Genomic DNA, 19,470 nt, shown 5'->3' on the forward strand with positions numbered 1-19,470 from the left:
CCTGCTATGGCCACTGCTTAACTACAACAGCTCTCCACACAAGCAAACCTTTGAAACCATTATTTCCACTAGTCTCCTTCCTGAGAAAAACTCATAGGGTGCAACATTAGTTCAGTATGCTTAAAGGAAAAAGGTAATACATGGTTGTATGAATATTCTTTGTTCTAAGAAATAAACTTCCTTAACTGAATTAACTGAAGGATCGTTTTACATGTGTGATCCTAAGCATTTGATCACACTCTACTTTAATTCCCTTCTCTTTTATCAGTAGGGCAGCATTCCTCTCTGGCTCAAGGTCTGTAAGTTTGGAGTACAAAATCAAAGCTACTGGAAACAAAGTAAACAAGTTAAATCTTGACAAAAGACTTGCTTCTCAGTGCACAAACCTGAAAATTCAACCTCTTTTAAAAAGTATTTATTACCAACATTTTCAAACTTTATTTTGGAAATGCAGAGTGCAGAAGCATTTCCACAGAGTCCTTTTGCTGAAATTCATAAGACATTTATACAAAAAAAGTACGTGTGAAACACCAACAGTGAAGTTCATTCATTTAATTAAAATGAAAAACAGTCCATAGATTTAAAGGAGAACTTGGTCCACATAAACGAATTATGTATATTTTGTTCTAGTCAATTCTGTGGTGGAATTGATATTTAAACTAGTCTATGTTTCTGGAATAATCTAGTTAAAGGAAGTGCTGTTGTAGTATCTCTAGAAAATAGTATGTAAACCTACAAAACACCAATTCATGTTCTAAACTATTCTGAGAATCAAATCCTCCTTTAAAGAGAAATAATCTGTAGTCTACAATTGAACATTTAAATACAATGCAGAAACTCAGTGCTTCAGTGATAGTTTTTCCTATAATTCTTCCCCTCAGTATTTTAAGTTTGAAAAACAGTATAGTTTAAAATTAGCAAATATATAAATTTGGTCCGCAAAAATCCTGTAGCAGGTAGAAAAGAGAAATACATGTATTGCAAATTGATCTTATTCATAGCATAAATCTATAAAACTATGTATTATTTAGGAAAAATAGGTTAAAAAAAGATCTTATTTATAGGTTTAAACGTTGTCCCAACACCATATGGGTAGTGTACAGAAAACTCAGTATTATGCTTAGAAGATGTAGTTTGTGAAAACTACTTAATATTTCTTGTTATTTTCTCAGTAAATTGCAACACAGAATTCAAAAACAATGTGCTACTACAGTGCACTTTGAATGAAAATCCCAGAAATACAAGAATTTAAACAATCCATAAATTTGAAATACATGCTTTCTTTTTAAATTAATTTGACATTACTGTTTTCTTAAACTTAATTTTTACTATACATCTTTAGTGGCAACAGATAAACAGACTGTCACAGACTGAATTTGTTGGCAGGATTTTTCTATTGTCCCTCTCAGATTCAACTCTATCAAATGCTAGTTGACTAATAGTGGAATAATTTTTCATACAGTATTCTACTTTTCACAAACATCAATTTCAATGAAAAGGGCATATGAGGTCTTAGAAGCACAAATATTACTTAAGGCAGAAAGTTAAATTATTGTCTATTAGTACAGGCAGAGTCAACTAGGAATAAAAATACTGAAAACATTATTTCATTTTATTGGGTTGTAATGGGGAGGGATCATAATTAAAAAGTAAAAAAACACCTACCATGTTAAACTGTTGCACTTTCCCTCCTCCCTCAATTGTACAATTATATACAAATCTGCTGAACTTCCTCAAGATGAAGCAAGTCTATGCTAAAATAAAATGGGATCATTTTAGCAGCTTGATTCAAGAGTGGTTACCACTCTGCCAGTCTTGCGAACTTCTTTCTCCTTCTTTTGAACCTTTTCCTTCTGCTTTTCCAGTTTTTCTTGTGTTTTTCTAATATCCTTAAGTTTTTTCTTTATTGTTGATCGGTCATTTTGACTGGAAACTCCCAAAGCCTTGGGGGAGGAGAAAAAAAAAAACAACCAAACCTCATAATTAATTTTTCCAGCAGCACTGTCAACAGTGCTTGTGCATGAACAGTTTAAGAAAGTGTTATTCACTTTGCTGCAAGATAGCCTGTTTATTTGAAAAATAAGGACCTAAGTCCTCAAGAGCATTGTAAATTATCATCTGGGTAACAAGGTAAGTAAAGAAACAAGGGCCTACTCTTGTTTGGTTGTGAAATAACAGCTTCTCATTGCATTTTACAAACCTGTGGACACCTGAGAATTTCCAGCAAATAGCATAAGTAGTAGTCTCAAAATACTTTTCTAGGTCTTTTTATACAAGAGGAATTTATATTCAGTAACTACTCTTTAATTGTTAATATTAAGGATTTTGAAGTGTATTATTAAAAATTGTATTCAGTGAGTGAACGGTACACTTGGACTTTGAATCAGCAGGTGGCAGTACCCGATTCCAAGTTACAGGCAGTTCCTCACACTCTGGAACTCTGAATGGCATTAGGTGTAAATTAACCTTTAAGCATCAACATTCAAAGTTCCCCAAATAGGTTTGACAGACCAGTAACAGGTATTTCCTCAGTGTCCAAGGAAATATTTGCTTAATAAAATATAAGACATTTAGTGTTGCATGTCTATTCTAAAATGCAGATATGTTTTGGAGACTGAAGTTAGATAAGATTTTTTTCTCTCTAAAACACTCAAATCCTACTACTGATCATTAACAATAATGTGTCTAATGCCAGAACAGACCAATTAACCTAATTTTAGTCACACATCTTGCCTGTCCAAAATGCAGTCTGATAACCTAATGAGAAAGAAAAACTGAAAGAGTTTACTGGCACTATAAGGAATACATACCATGCAGCTTCCAGAGATAAAATGACAAGAAAATGCTCAAAAGAAAGATTCAGAATAGATTTTTTCAGCAGGAGTAAAAACCAAAAACATTTAAAAGGTCACCAGATAGGATTTTAGCCTTCCCATTTGAAGACGAGTTGTGGAAGAAACATTTCTAAAACTGGATCCTGCAATTCTATGCATTTGAACTGGCTGGATCTTGTTTTGATATCGCCTTATGCTGAGATTAATGATACATCTATCAAGCTCCTTTGGGGAATTATGCTTATTTTGATTTCCTCAAGATGCAAACAAGGAGGAACTGCTTGGTATTTTTCTGACTGAAAACGTTTTTCTTTAATTGTACAATCAACTACTAAGTTCTCATCTAACACTATAGTCTCCAAGTATTTCAGAAGCAAAACTACCCCTTAAAAAGCTACAAGAACAGGAAAATTTACTTTGTACGTTAAAAATATGTCTGAATAAGCAGTGAAATTTATACAGTTACAAATCTATCCTGAGATATTCACATACCTTCAACTTCTCACTGTCGAGCTGCATTAACTGCTGTCCATCGATGTTCATAGCTGTGAACTCTGTAATATACTGCTCCATGTTCATTCCCATTAACCAGTGGCATACTTGCTGGGTGGTCCATTCAGAAATAGGTCTACTGTGCCATTGATTTTGCTTTCCTGTTGTTGTAAATTCATCATCTAACGCCTAACCAATTGAGAAAAGTCACTGTAAGCAATGTTTTACTTGACTATATGGTGAATTCCAGTTGCCAATTGAGTTTGATTAACAAAATGCATTTTTAAATATAGTCTAGCTCCAAAAGGACGCAAGTTCTTGAGATCACAGTTTAGAGTCAGTTTGCTATAAACAAAAGTACACTACAACATTCAACACAATCCAAGTCAGAAATAGAGAACATAAATGGTTTTCTCTAAAAAATTACATAGCAAAACATTCACTTAAATTTGATGTATCCTAACAATGAACAAGCTTCCTCAATCAGTCAGTTAAGGTAGCTCAATCCTAATGTTAGATACTGCCTTAATACAGCATCAAGAAGAATCAAGTAGCACTTCAACTATGTTATTGATTATTGTGAAGTGATGGAAATTCAGAATAAAAGCAATTCCCGTAGTCAGTAAATCTGGTGACAGTTCCAGGTAGAGTCTTCCTAAATTTGGTGCATTTCTAAAAAGAGAGGACTGTTTCTTCTTTCATCTAATGCCATCATGTCAACATTTTAGAGGGTCTGCCTAGTAGAAGAGCATTTGAGAAACATAAGAGCTTGTAGATTCCATGGAAAATACACTTTACCAGCTCATAGAGCTTTTGAAGCTCCCTGCTTCAGTTTCAGTTGGCTTCTGAGAGGAAAAAGGTACTGCTGTTTGTCCTGAAGCACTCTATTACTTCATCACAAAAGAAAAGCTACATAAACCAGCTCTATGTCTGTACAAAAGAAATTCTACTGCAATACTTGAATCAGCAACATCAGAGTTACCTGAAGTTTTATTAACTATCCAAAATGATCTCTCACTAGCCCACGATTGAGTACATGCTGCATTAGACTTGTGCACTGCTCTACTAGGCAGCTTCCACTGCTTACCAAAGATGCTCGCACGTCTTACACATGCCATTTGTAAACAGAAAACAGGGAAATAAGCGTCTTTCTAGTGATGGATTCAAGACATGATCCTGTAAGTTTCAGGTGAAAAACTGCAGCTCCGAAACTGAGGGATCTCACAAAATTCACCTCCCTTGTTGGAAAATTTGGGAGAGTTGATTGAATGTAAAATAATTCTGGTGATGGCAAGTGAAAGATAGTGAGACATAGGCCTGTCACACGATCTGCTCATACAGTAAACTGAATCTCAGAGCACAGCACAGGACACACATCTGAGGAGAAACAAATGCAATTTGAAATTTACAATGTATCAGAGGACTACACATAATTAGAAATGCTTTTGTTTTCCCTGGTCTGTGAAACAAAGGGCAGTGGTTACATTAGAAGGTAGTGCAGATAAACAGGAACAAGTTTACAGAGCAGGACAGTTTGTGCTGAGGCCCTAAAATCCATACTACAAGCATTTCAAAGGATTTTCACTTCTGAATAGCTCCTAGTCTGTTTACACAGACGAATGGCCACTAGCAGCTGGAATACACCAGGAACACTGTTGGAGCACATCTGATTTGATTTCCAAGATGAATCAAAGTAAGGCAAGTGGGGACAGTCAGGAGATTTACTTAAAAAAGGAACTCCTAATCCAAATTAAAGTGCCTATGTAGATCTAAAAAGTGCAAATACATCCACCTTCCTGATGTGCAAAAGAAGAACAGCAATTTTCACAAAATAAGAGTAAAGGGCTCTAGAAGAGGTTTTGCTTGAAGTGCTCCATACAGCATCTGTATCAAGACAACTGGGGCACAGCGAGTTTTCTATCCAAGCTATCAAGCTTGAGACGCTTCGTACAGAGCAAGAAGATGCACTGTATAAAGAACTAAAGGAATTTCAAGATGGCCGTTTATTTTAAAACATTTCTGATAACAGTACTCCTCAACCTGATATTGTAATACAAAATACATATTGCTAACTTTTTGTTTTGTCTCATGCTAGCAAGCGTTCATGAACAGTACACAAAAAAGGGGTAACTTTTTACATTTCAAGTTTGACCTGTATCTCAGAGTCATGTGTGGTCTATCAGCATCAAGAAATACTAAAATATATATTGCCACACATATATTTTTAATATATATCTACTTGTATCCTGGGGGTGTGTATATGTATATCTACGTATACCTATTTATCTCTATACATGTATCTCCTTCACACAGAGACGTGTAAAATGTTTTATTCCAGTTGGAACTCACTCACTAGTTTTATTTAATCTGTGCTAGCCATGCAACAACTTCACATCTGTAATTTCTGAGTATCAGTACTTGAAGCAGGTGTACTCCTGTCAGACAAAAGAGGCCTAGATTTATGTATTTCACCTGGGGAATGCAGTCCCCAACTGAACTGTTTATCATCCTGCCAGAGGCAGAGGGACTGTCCCAAGCTCTTTGTACATCAGAGTTACAGTCTCAAAAACAGCCACCACACACACACATGCAAGATCATCCGCAAATTCAGAAAGCAGAACTAAAACTACTTATAAGGTACGGAACATAAGAAAAACATATGCTCCCACATAAAAACACAGCTGATTCACAAAGCAAGTACAGAAATACCGAAGGCTCTAAAGATAAAAATACAAAACCCAATAAAACATCATTTAACAGATTAAAAACTTTAGAAGGCTAGGATGGATTACCAGCTAGCTTGCTAACCAACTGTGAGGTGTTTCCATCTCCTGTCTACTAATGATTCCAAGTTTAGTAGAAGAGCACGCAGTAGCCCATTTCTCTGAAAGCAGGGATTGTTACAACGGCTAGCACGATCCCTGATGGATATTTATGAACTTATTTGAACAAGAAGGACCAGGCAGAAATTCTACTTGTAAAGGCCTTAAGTTAAGGATTTGAAATATCCAAAATCACTATAAGATTGATTACTTTTTTCTAGACCTCAATGTATTGTACTACTAATTAAAAAAACCCAAAGCCAGAACTACCTCTTTTTGTTCACAGATACTGCTTTCCAAAAGAGAAACCAGCTCAGAGTTATTTATCATTATCCTCAGAACAGACTCTGATAATCAATATGATTACTGAAAAGGTACAAACAACTTCCATTGTTCATACGCAGAAGCAACATATGAACTACAGGGAACACTAGAATCAGACTCATCTACAACAAAAACAGGGCTTAGTGGATGAGGGAAAGGCTGTGGATGTCGTCTGCCTAGACTTTGACATCGTTTCCCACAGCATTCTCCTGGAGAAACTGTCTGCTCAAGGCTTGTTTGGATGTACTCTTTGCTGAGTAAAACACTAGCAGGACGGCCAGGCCCAAAGAGTTGTGCTGAATGGAGTTAATGCAGTTGGCAGCCACTCACAAGTGGTGTTTCCCAGGGCTCAGTACTGGGGTCAGTTCTGTTTAATATCTGTTTAATATCTTTATCAATGATCTGGACAAGGGGATCGAGTGCTCTCTCAGTAAGCCTGCAGATGATACCAATCTGGGTGGGAGCGTTGATCTGCTTGAGGGTAAGGAAGGCTCTACAGAGGGACCTGGACAGGCTGGATCGATAGGCCAAGGCCAATTATACGAGGTTCAACAGGGCTAAGTGCTGCTTGCTGCACTTCAGTTACAACAATGCAATGCTGAAGACGTAGGGAAGAGTGTCTGGAAAGCTGCCTGGTGGAAAAGGACCTGGGCGTACTGGTCAACAGCTGGCTGAATATAAGCCAGCAGCATGCCCAGGTGGCCAAGAAGGCCAACAACATCCTGGCTCGATTCAGAAAAAGTGTGGTCAGTAGGACCAGGGAAGTGATTGTCACCCTGTACTCAGCACTGGTGATGCTGCAACTTGAATACTGTGTTCAGTTTTGGGCCACTCACTACAAGAAAGACATTGAGATGCCAGAGCATGTACAAAGAAGAGCAACGGAGCTGGTGAAGGGTCTGGAGCACAAGTCTTATGAGAAGCGGCTGAGGGAACTGGGGCTGTTTAGTCTGGGGAAAAAAAAAAAAAAAAAAAAAGAGGCTGAGGGGAGACCTTATCGCTCTCTACAACTACCTGGAAGGAGGTTGTGGGTGTCGGTCTCTTCTCCCAAGTAAAAAGCAGCAGGACAAGAGGGAACAGCCTCAAGTTGTGCCAGGGGAGGCTTAAATTGGATATTTGGAAATATTTCTTCATTGAAGGGGTTATCAAGCATTGGAACAGGCTGCCCAGGGAAGTAGTTGAGTCACCATCCCTGGAGGTATCTAAAAGACATGTAGATGTGGCACTTAAGAATATAGTTTAGTAGTGGACTTGGCAGTGCTAAGTTTGCAGTTAGACTTGATGATCTTAAAGATCTTTTCTAACTGACATGATTCAATGATTCTATGAAAAAAAAAAAAAAGGCTTAAATCATAACTTTACACATGTACAATTAGTAAACATAACTTCCATCTGAGTTTTAGAACCAGAAGTTTACTGAAAATTGTAACACTGATCAAAGTATAATACTCAAGAAAACATTCAGCTTTGTTAAAATCTTACGATTTATACTGCTTGGAAATTTTAAAAACACATACTTCATTCACGAATAATTCCCTTCAAACTACAGGGAGCACTTGCAAGGATAGATATTAACTGGCATTTCTCTGGTTTTCAGTAGATGTATGACTGTCATCTCCGAGAAAAATATGTAAGAAATTAATCCACTTCTGAAGCCTATAAACTAGTTATATGCTTTTTTTTATGTGAGTGATTTCATATTTATAACATTGTTTGTAAGACTGTTCTGACTTTCTACATTATTACTGGAATATTTTAAGATTTTGAGCGAAGCCTGGTTTAAGATAGCTAATAACAAACCACCATTTACTTTTTTTCTTCAAACATTATCACTTCCAGTTTGGCAAGCCCTCTAACTCATTTCTGGAAGATGACTGTGTTCAGCTTTTAATGACTCCTCCTAGTTTAGAAAGGATTTAATTTACAAAGATGCCCATCAGTCAAACACCAAATTAGACAATACCTCAGTATGTAGATAGCATAGACTTTAGGTTTCAGCTGTACCCAAAAGAGTTAGTTCTCCAGGAGAATGAATGCTGACTTTCAGGTATCTAGTTTCTACCTATAGATCAGAACGACTATATTCTGCCTTTTTTTTTTTTTTTTCTTTTTTTTTCCCCCCCCTTTGTTTTGTTTGTTATTCTTTACAAGAAATTTTATGGTAAAAACCATGCACAGATGTGAAGACAAGGTCAAAAACACAGCAGTTTTCATTCACCCAGGAAGTTGCTTTAAATTCGTGGAACAGAAAGGTGCTACGTTTAAAATTAAAAACTGCAACTGGATCAGAGAGAGCTTGTTCCTATTTTTACAATACAGCTAGGATCAGAACACAGAGGCTGATATGGCATCTACAGTCCATGTCCTTAGTTCAGTAACAGCTTACAATTCTTTACAGTGCTCTTCAACATTCAAATATGGTAACAGCCATCTAGTTTCACATTACACAAATTGTTTCTATTCAACATGCTGTAGTGTGAACAACAACATCAACAAGACACATATACACACTTTGAAACTCACCTCATTTGAAGAGAAGGTTAAAGTGTGTGAACGACCTGACAGATTTGGTTCTGTCACTAACCCTGAAAGTTCACAACTTGGCTTGCTATGGTATGTATCATCTATGACAATTCTACTCTGCAAACAAGTGGAAATAACGTTTTATTAACTCACTCCTTGGAAAAGCAGGTCATAAGGTGACATTCTAGTAATTTTGATTTTTGGTAAAAAAACCCAAAAATACTATGACTCAGTTATTTTTAGATCACATAAGAAATACACTCACTACATCAAGCACTTGACTTGTTTTCATTAAACTTCTGAATTAAAAAACACAGTAACGATTTAAAACATTATCTCAAATAAGAGCACCCTGTGTGGAGAATTGGTTACAATCTGAAATTGTGTTAAAGCACACAAGGAAAAATACATGTGATTACGTTTTCAGCAGGCATACCACACTCGGGGAGAAAAAACAAGATTCATTTGGTGGAATTATTCATAACAAATTTGTCTTCAACTGAAACCTACACAAGCACTATGAATGTGCTTCAGAAGGGGCTATTCTGTTGGCAAAATAAAAATCAGTCCTAATTCTTTATGGTCATTAAGATTCTCATGGCACAGAAGTGCCCTCATATCTTACAAAGTTTCTGAAAACAAGAACTAGATTTAGACTTCATAGTTGCCCACTATTGAACCATTGTAGTCAACAGTGAAACAAACAGCTTGTCTTTGCCTGACATACATTGAGAATTGGAATAGCAAGGAGCTTTAGGAAGCTTGCAGATCAGGGTTTAAATAAAGATAATAAAGACCTTGCCTGAGGACAAGCTTTCCCAAAACTTTAAATTCCAATTTAAGATACTGTATTGTATTGTTGTTCATTGTTACAGCTTTGATGAGGCTGGTGAAACACTGGCACAGGTAGCCCAGAGAGGAGGTCGATGCCCCATCCCTGGAAACATTGAAGGCCAGGTTGGAGGGGCTCTGAGCAACATGATGTAGTTTGAAGGTGTCCCTGCTCCTCGCAGGGGGGTTGGACTAGGTGACCTTTAAAGGTCCCTTCCAACACAAACCATTCTATGATTCTGTGGATTCAATTTTGAGGTGGCCGCATTTGAGGCACAGAATCATGTCATCTGACAGTTACCTTGATATGAAAAATACCACATAGATGTAAAATATCTTTAGAAGATTTTTTTTTAATAATAAATGGACTGTATCAAGTTATGTGAAATTATCTTTATAGTTAAAGTACTAAATATTGTAAAAACACTATAATAAAGCTGAACATTTTAGAAGTTAAACAATTACTCAGCTGTCTTTTAAAAACATGGTTTAACACTGTGAATCTACAGTAATTATGCAGTTTAACAGTCTGAATAAATTACGTTCAAAATAGAAAATTCTTCCAAAACAAAAGATTTTGAAAAATTTATTCTTTTAATGAATTAGTAAAGTACTACTTATTTTTTAAAATTATGTAACAAAGTAAAATTCAGGTTAGAAATATGAATAATGTAAGAATTATCATATTGAAAGAATGTAAAAACTTCATAGCATTTACTGTTTACATTCAGTTATTACACTTAGTTTGTGTTTAAAGGAAGCTTTTGGATCTGTACAGCTGCCTTCGCACCTAAAAGCACCAGGATCTAGGTTCAAACTTATCCAGCAGCCAGTACTCATACAACCTCAGGCAGGTCACCTGAGCAGCATGTGATTCAAGCTGAAGGCTATGGAAAAAACAGATGCTACATCTGAAAACTTCACAGCAGGTTTGGTAAGAGAAAGAATACTAATGTGTTTCACTGAATATTTTCTAATTTTATTACCTCCATTTTCAACTCAGATCCTAACCTGTACATTATTTTTATTTAGTGAGTGAAAAGCAATTCTGCCAAAAGCATGCCTCCTACTTCGGCCTTTCTAAAATTTATTTCTCAGCACTACTCTTTGTTGCCTACAAACAGCAAGCAAGTATTTACCATTATTTTATCTAATTTTCTCTAAATCTCTCGTCACGTAACTATACTTTGTAAGGATGCCATACCATATCCACATATGCATAAATAATCAAAGATCCTAAATTAAGCTGATGTTAAAGACAGTTTTTTCAGTAACTTATGCTCCTGTAAGAGAACTATGTTTTTGCAGTTGTCTTAATTGAGCACTTCTGTACTTGTGTTCTGATTTCAGTTTAACCTGTAAGTTTTCTAGATTATTCTATTTTTGTTTTGGGGGTGGATACTTAATCTTTGCCCTCTCTTCTACCTTAAATTACCAATACACACTTCCAGGTTAAAAAAAAAAAAAAAAAAAAAAAAAAAAAAAAGGAAGAAGAAGGAAAAAAAGTAAAGAACACCAAAAAACAACAAGGAAAAAAATCACCACCACACCACCACCCAACAAACAAAACCCGCAAACCACAACTTGAGTTTTCCTGTTACCTTTTCATGGAGTGTGGTACTGTACATGACTGAAAAATGGTGTTCTATTTACCATATAGATTATTTTATTAATTACATTATATTTTAGGGACTTCTTCAGTCTTGTAGATGTAAAAAAGAAGACAACATAGCCAAAAGTAAAGCATCTCAGCACCAGTCATAATGTTTTCTCCTCCCCCTGCTCCTACTTGGTTTAAAGAAGTAGTAATTTCCTTTTAAGGATTTAGAGACAGTTGTAAAGATTTTTGATTCTTGAAGAGCACATAATTTGGATAGAAGAGGTTTTATAGGTATGCTTCTTAATACTGAAGGTAGTAGGATATAAATAGTTTACACCACAGCGTTCTTCCTTGGAATGAAAATTAAACACTGCATACAAGCTTACGGAAGCTTGGAATGCTTGGAAAATGCTCTGGAAAAGTAATGAACATGAACAGTATGTATGTGTTTGTACTGCATCAAGAATGGGACTAAATCAAGGGGTAGATTATGTAAGGGGACTAATTTAAGAACTGTATAATTTAGAAATGTCATAAGGCTAAACAGTCTGCAAACACTCAGATCACAAGATTTTAGTTTTTGTGTTTCTAGCTTTCACAAGCAACAAGAAGTTGATTCATGACTTTGCCAAATTATAAATTTAAGACTAACTTCAATATAATTTTAAGAAAAAAAAAATATTCTTCCAGGTGCAGTAAGAGGCAAACTTTGCAGAAACAGAACACAGTTAAAATATAATTACATTCCTTACACCATCAATATTAAAACACAACTACAGAAATTTTACACAATGCGAAAGACTCAGTACAACAGAGGTTTCAACAGGACAAAGTTTTTATTTTAGGGTTTCTATGTTTATCTGCTCTTTAAGAAATCCTGATCATACAGGATACTACAGTGTTCTGGTTTTGTTTAATGAGGGGGGCCGAAGGTGGTAGCTTCTGTAGGAAACTGCTAGAAGTTGCTCCCCTTTGTTCAGTGGACTCGGCCGGGCCTAGGGCGGACCAAGGCTGAGCCAATTGGTAGCAGAAAGTCCTGTGATAACGCCTCTGCGATAACGTATTTAAGAAGGGGAAAACAGGAAAAAAAAAAAAGGAAGAGAAGATGTGAAGCAGCTGAGCAGGGGCAGAGAGGGGGAGGTGCGAGCCTTGCGGGCCTTGCAGGCCTCACCCTCTGGCCTCCCACTGGGCAGCCGACTGCGCCCAACTCGGCCCGGCCTGGCTGCAAGAAGTGGAGAGGAGATGAGAAGTGAACAAGATGTAAAAGGGGTCCTGAGAGGCGTCTGCCAGCCTGTTGTGAGGAATGGCTGCAGACGCCAAGGTCAGTGGAGAAGGATGGGGAGGAGTAATGTGGCTCCTGGCCAAGATTCCCCTGCAGCCTGTGGTGATGACCATGGTGGAGCAGGTTGTCCCCCTGCAGCCCATGGAGGTCCACGGAGGGGTAGAGATTCACCTGCAGCCCGCGGAGGACCCCAAGGCGGAGCAGGTGGAGGCCTGACGGAGGCTGTGGCCCATGGAGGGCCCGGTGGGACAACTGTTCTGGAGGGACTGCACCCCGTGGAAGAGATGACCCATATCGGAGCAGTTTCACAAAGGACTGTGGCCCATGGGAGGGACCCCACGATGGAGCGGAGGAGGAATGTGAGGAGTTCTTCCCCCGATGAGGAAGTAGCAGCATGAAACAACGCGTGATGAACTGACCGCGACCCCCATTCCCTCTTCCCCCCTGTGCCAGTTGGTGGGGGGGAAGGTAGTAGAGATAATGTTAAGCCCGGGAAGAGGGAGGGGTGGGGAGAAGGTTATCTTGTTCCCTGTCTCATTCTCCTGCTAGTTTTAGAAATAAATCAGTAATGAGTATTTTTCCCCAAGTCGAGTCTGTTTTGCCCATGATGGTAACTTTAAGGATTTCTCCCTGTCCTTATCTCAAACCTCGAGCCATTTTTCTTATATCGTCTCCCCCTATTCTCTCAGGGGGTGGGGGGAGCGAGAGAGAGACTGCGTAGTCTGGTCCCGATTGGGGCTGAACTATGACATACAGACATAAAAGCAATAAATACTATGGAGTTAACATCAAGGAAAGGAGTATTCTTTCCTTAAATTCTGCAAAGATTGTTTTGTCCCTGCTGTTATCTTGCTTGAGTGACAAGACTTACTGATGAATGGTCAAGCATATTTCTTCCTCAGTTTTAACATCTTTTCATTACCAGCCAAAGCCCTGTTATTGTAGTGCAAAGTTAATGACTGCAGGTTAGGATCTAGAAACAGTCATTCCAAGCAGTAGCTATTGTCACATTACCATCTTTATAAAAGATTCCAAAAGTTGCAAAGTAAAAACAGCCTGACTTTGGAGAGGCTGGGTATGATTTTAGGATCAATTAACGTATGAGAATCTGTTCTTTAACAGGGTCAGCTTTCTGCCATATTACAAAGCAGGCATATAACTGAAGACTTCTATATCTTCTTGCTGCTAGTTTGCAACTAGTACTAAGGAAAATAAAAGAGCAGCAAGCAGTAATTGCATATGGGAGCATGACAAGGAAACAAAAAACAGTAGGTAGGAAACCAGCTAGAAAGTTAAAGTGATAATCAACTTGAATAATGTATACAATGATGACAAGAAAAGGCTGTTATTTCAGGGCTATGGGTAAAGGAAGAGAGGACTCAATCTGGAAAGATGTATACCTTTCTGACTGTCAAAAAAGTGTCTATATAAACACATTAAGAGGTGCTTAAGCACATTATGAGTGCTTATAGCAGAAATGCAGCAGTGGGACTTTTACTATGCTCAGAAAAATTATTTTAATCAGACAAAAAGGAGGAATGAAGAGGGGAAGAATGGGTTGTTCTAAACCAATGACCTTGAAAGCTAAACCACTGAATGTTTATCTATACAGAAAATACCTACTGATAGCTTTGCTGCAGCCTATTAAGAAATCAACCATGCACTCCTATTTAATAAAAAATTGTACCAAAGTGTATGCATGTCCCCTTCAACATGGATCTCGCAGTCCCAAGATCCTTGGGTTATTTACAGAACACACACTTCAACAGAAGCAAACAATGCAGGAGCTCTAAATACTCAAGACTGACAGACACTGGACAGTATTCTGTAAAGTGCTTTTCTACTTCAGAGATTAAAAAGTTCATACTCTTCTTAAGTCCTGTGTCAGAGTAAGGTATTGCATGGTTCTAAAACCACTTTCTGCATCTTTTATAAACTATATATGCAGACAGCTTAATCCTGTCCCAGGGACTATAAATTCACACTAAGAAAACAGAAGGTAATTTAAAGAACTGTGTAATAGCATTTTAGTGCAGTCAGCATCTGGAAACGCGGAAAGCCAACTTGTTGTTATCTGCCATCTATGCAAAGTATCAGTGACTTCACAGACTACAACTCAGCAAGTTTCTCTTCTAGATTTGTAACTCGTTTCTCTCTAATAACACAGAAGAAAAGGAAAAAGTGAAAGGGTATTTCAGATAACCAAAGTGAAGAAAAAGAGTGAAACTCAAGAATAAACCTAGCTTATGACATTACTCAAATAACTACAATTTTGAATCTGACAAAATGCAAAGGAAACAAGAATGAAGGTACGTTAATAAGACTGTTAGTAACAGTCTTACATTGAAATAGGTTTTAACAAAATATTAAGACAGCGCACACACTAAAATTCTTACTTTTTACAGACATTCCTTTCAAATAGTTTAAACTGTAAAGATGGTAATTTTATGGTTATGGACTGAACTGTGTAGCCTCACTCTTAAGATCTGGATAAAAGGCTTTAAATTATTAGAACATTATCAGTTACTCAGAAGCAGTTTCCTAGAAGTCCAGTGTCTCTTGGCTTTCAATACTAAATTTGCGAATGAAAATCAGGATGCTATCATCATCCACCTGTTTGGTACTTCACCCCTACATACCAGTATGTAAGAACTGGTTGGCCAACTGCCTGGGAAGCTGACCTCTATTAAAGTACACTTCCTCCAAGTATTAGACTGTATTAGGGAAAACAGATTTGGCTTTTAAAACCATACTGTCCTAAAGCTAGCATTACTTTTGGCACTACAAACCAGTGGAAAAACATATGCTGTGATTGTTCCTTAAATGCTACTTCAGCCTGAATAGCCTCCCCTGATGCTTCAACTGAACAAGAGGGAATGGGAACACTCAGAGTCTCTGCTTATGAGGGCTGTAAAGTCTCAAACTTCTGCAGCAACATTTCTGAGAGGTGATACGGTCAAGGACTAAGTCATGAAGATTCCACATACTAAGCACTGATGTTTTCACTTTATCAAGATGCAATTCTTAAATACGCAAAGCACAAATTAGTCATCTCTACCTTGCTTCTGTTCTTCTCTTCACCGTGTTCACAACTGTCCTGCCCGCTCTGAGTAACATGCAGGCTGCTACTAGAAATGTGAGGCTCTTTGTGGCTGTCTCCAAACCAAGAGAAAGGCATGCAGGTAGGAACAGGGGAATCTGAATCTGACGCAGATAGATTGTTGCCAGAGTCGTCTAACAGTTCTCGGGAACCTCTGAAATAAGTAGATTAAATTGTGTTTAAACGACAGCAAGAAATCCCACCCTGCCTCCCAAACACACAACCCCTCCACAAAACAACAAACTCAAAACACACACCAGTCATTTTAACCCGTTTCACAGCACAATTGGTATTTAAAATGAAAACCAATACCTGCCTTTAAATGTCTATGCAAAATAATTTGAGTTATTGAACAACACAAATTTAAGAACTTTTGCAGTATTTCACACAACTTAACAATTTCATATAATTTACTAATTTAATTTACTCAACATTCATTTTCCTAAGCAAAACATAGTTTTTATATTTAAGATAGGGTACAATGTGTTAATCTTATGAGCCACATGAAAATGTAACCCTGCTTTAATGTTTCCTCTATAATATCATACGTATTTTTCTTGTTTCATGAGATTAGCTCATCTCCATAACATACTAATCTTCACAGAATTTTGCCACTGTTATACTTGAATGTACTTTAAGGTCAAATAGGAATGACAGTTTTAAAGAAATTCTTAGTTCAAAGATTTTAGGAATGCAGCATGTATGTATTAAACAAAACAAAACAATTACCTGCTATCCAGAGAACCTCTTAGATTTTCTTTTTCTTGTTTCTTGCCCTTGCCGCCAGATTTCCGTAATCCACTAAAGTGAAAAAACACAATTTTCATAAAGCACTTACATTTACACAGTGCAATATTTTTTTAATCAGCAAGCTAGTTTTTCATTGATTTCAACAATTGCAAAAAGCCACATTTATGTTGCTACACAGGGCATGATTTTTGCAGATTATGCACGCAGTTAGAAAAGCACTGATCCATATTTTATTTAAGAACCATGACAGAATTATGAAAGTACTTTTCAAAGACCACATATAACTAAAATAAACACAGACAATGCCCAAAGAAACTTAGCATATAGTGGATATAACCAAGAGAAAGAATACAGTGTTATTGCTATATAGATGTTCATATGCAATGCAGAGCAACTTGAACTAAGTCACTAACTACATTCTCTCTGCATTAAATAAGTTCTCATTTTAATGTTATATATTATGATTTATCTGTTCCAGTACAAGTCTGTCTTTGATGTTAGCTGGCTTCAACAAGCTTTATACTTGGCTCCAAAGGAGCAAGGCTTATTGCAAAATTTAGCAACTCTTCTCTCAAATCCCCAGAGTTCTGCTACCAGAATGCATTTCCAGATAATACGCAGCTTGCTCTTCTGTTTTACCCCTGTTCACAATCTCATCTTCTAAATGAAATTCAGAAATCTACTCATCACTGCTGCTTGCCTCCAAGGAATGGTTCAGTAAGCAGCTACTATAGCCAAACTCTATGTAATGACATCTGCTGCAGAAGGAATTAAGGCAAGACAGGTATCTATTTCAGACTGTAGTGCCAACAGGACATAACATTACAACCTAGGCTGCAACAATATTTTGGCATAAAACTATGCATGGATTTGCAACTTGATTCATAGAAAAATTGTGTATTCAGGTAAAAATTGAAGAACTCCAAGAAATTCTTTGAGGGAACATAAAATAAAAGTGTGGTAGAAACATGAATGCAACATTACAAATTGAAGGTGAAAAAGACTCTGTCCACTGGTGTTGCTATGAAGTAACATTACTGGATTTTCTCAACATCTATTTAGAGAACAAGATATTCTCCAAAAGTAACACCGAAAACTGTTTATTTCCAAATGAAAACAAGTAAAATCTCACCCAAAATCTGGAAATCTCCTTTTGGACTTCCCTGATGTTCCTTCATTTGTTTCTACTGTCTTGTCTTCATTTTTCTTTTCTTCTGCTTTTCATAGAGAGGTGAAAAATAAAAACAGTCTAAAAATACTTGCAAGTTTCAAGTACTTATGATGATGCTTCTAAGTAAATAAGGTACTAAAACCTGAGTAACACTGTTAAAATTCACATTCACACAGGCAGATACTACATGAAAATACTACAGCCATATTAATATAAGCTATTCTCTATGGCATCTTCTCGTCATTCTGGCTGTGCTGCACCACTGAAAAATGGGAACACAACAGTTGCTTATGACTGATAAAAAATATTGCTTTTGCTAAACAGTAATTCTATACTGTTTACAGAAAGATAAAACTTACCACAGTATTTTGCTTCAATGAATTACCAACAAAGGACAGTATAAGATCAGTTTAGAAAAAAGTACTTCTTCCTTTTTCAAAATGTCAACTTTAAAATACACTGATGAGATAACCAGTATGAAACATTTGAAACTCAGTTTGAAAGCAATATTTCAGTAAGGACAGCCTTTAACTGTCCTTTATTAATCTTGAAGTATTGTAAGATGTTCCTTTTGCATTTTTTGCTGATTCAGTAGCTAGTACAGGCTAGCTACTTTGAACATAGGCTACATATGCAAGCTGCCAGCTCCACAAAGTGTGCCTAACCAACATGATAGCCAGGACCTAGAGAGCAAACAGATCCTAACAAGCTGAGTTTCTTGGAAACAGTATACAAACTGTGGCTATTCTAAAGAAATAATTGGGACTTTGAAGCTCCTCCAAAACTGTGGTATTTTCAAAACTGGAGTACAACCTGCTAGGATCCAATTTTTCACCAGAGGGAGCATGTTCAATTCCAACTGCTCAATTATTAAGTGAAATTAAATGACAAACTCAAGCACCACATTACCTCTTCCCACAGATTATGACAGATCACTGCAAGTCCTGAATGTACTTCTTTTTAAATTCACAGGCTACTAGCTTATATTTTTTAAATAACTGAAATATGTTTCATATTGCAAATCAAGTGTTTCATAACTAAGCTGCCTATGAAAGACATACAGCCTACTTTTTTGAGACAAAGTAGGTTTTAAGCTCTGTCTTCAAGACAACTCCTGACATCAAGTAACGTACACAAATGCCTTCAATGATCATAAAAATAAAAAATCATGCTTACTACACAAAATTGAGGCTAATACCCCACCAGCCCATCATCTAATAATGCTTCCTGAAATATATAATGATTATCTCAAAGTTTACATGCTGAATAGTCTGCTCTTTCTAAACAAGTAACATTCAATATTTTATAACTACCAGTTAAACTGGTTATTTTTCCTGTCAACTTAAAAACAAAACCAAAAGAATTAATTTTATTATTGACATTTTTTTTCCACCACTCTCTCAAGAGATACTCCTAATTTCAAAACCACAGTACAAGAGGCTAAAATACAGACTGATACATGAATGGATAGGAAGGTAATAGAAAGGATTATTCCAATGAAATAACAGGTAGACATTTAAATACAGTTAGAAAGCAACAGTGTAGCACTAAGTAGCACTTAGTGTCATTTTGCCTACAAAGACTGAGCTTTCAATATTAATCCTCATATTTGATGTAGTGCATTAATTAGCTCTTCCCGTGATTCTGCCAGATTTAAGGAAATGTTTGTGGTGCTTCAGCCATCGCAAAGAATTTGTAGAAAAGAAAGCAAAATCACTTATGTATTAGGTACTTGTTTTGA

At 36.8% G+C, this 19,470-nt stretch overlaps 1 protein-coding gene across 5 annotated transcripts in view; it reads right to left on the reverse strand.

Moving 5' to 3' along the window:
- Positions 1–399: 399 nt before the first annotated feature.
- The window catches only part of LOC104487285 (neurabin-2), a 43,862-nt gene continuing 24,791 nt past the window's right edge, over positions 400–19,470 (reverse strand). For 2 of the 5 annotated variants that reach the window (XM_086750869.1, XM_086750870.1), the window contains exons 14-19: positions 17,691–17,775; positions 16,538–16,609; positions 15,767–15,962; positions 8,996–9,112; positions 3,327–3,515; positions 400–1,943 (exon numbers count right to left, since the gene is read on the reverse strand). In XM_086750869.1, coding sequence (XP_086606995.1) covers positions 1,776–1,943; positions 3,327–3,515; positions 8,996–9,112; positions 15,767–15,962; positions 16,538–16,609; positions 17,691–17,775 — 827 coding nt within the window. In that variant the 3' untranslated portion in view covers positions 400–1,775. The remainder of the gene's footprint in view (positions 1,944–3,326; positions 3,516–8,995; positions 9,113–15,766; positions 15,963–16,537; positions 16,610–17,690; positions 17,776–19,470) is intronic. The other 3 variants (XM_086750871.1, XM_086750873.1, XM_086750872.1) reach the window with 3 other exon arrangements.

Source organism: Chlamydotis macqueenii, chromosome 6, assembly GCF_036417535.1.
Source record: "Chlamydotis macqueenii isolate bChlMac1 chromosome 6, bChlMac1.mat, whole genome shotgun sequence".
NCBI lineage: Eukaryota > Metazoa > Chordata > Aves > Otidiformes > Otididae > Chlamydotis > Chlamydotis macqueenii.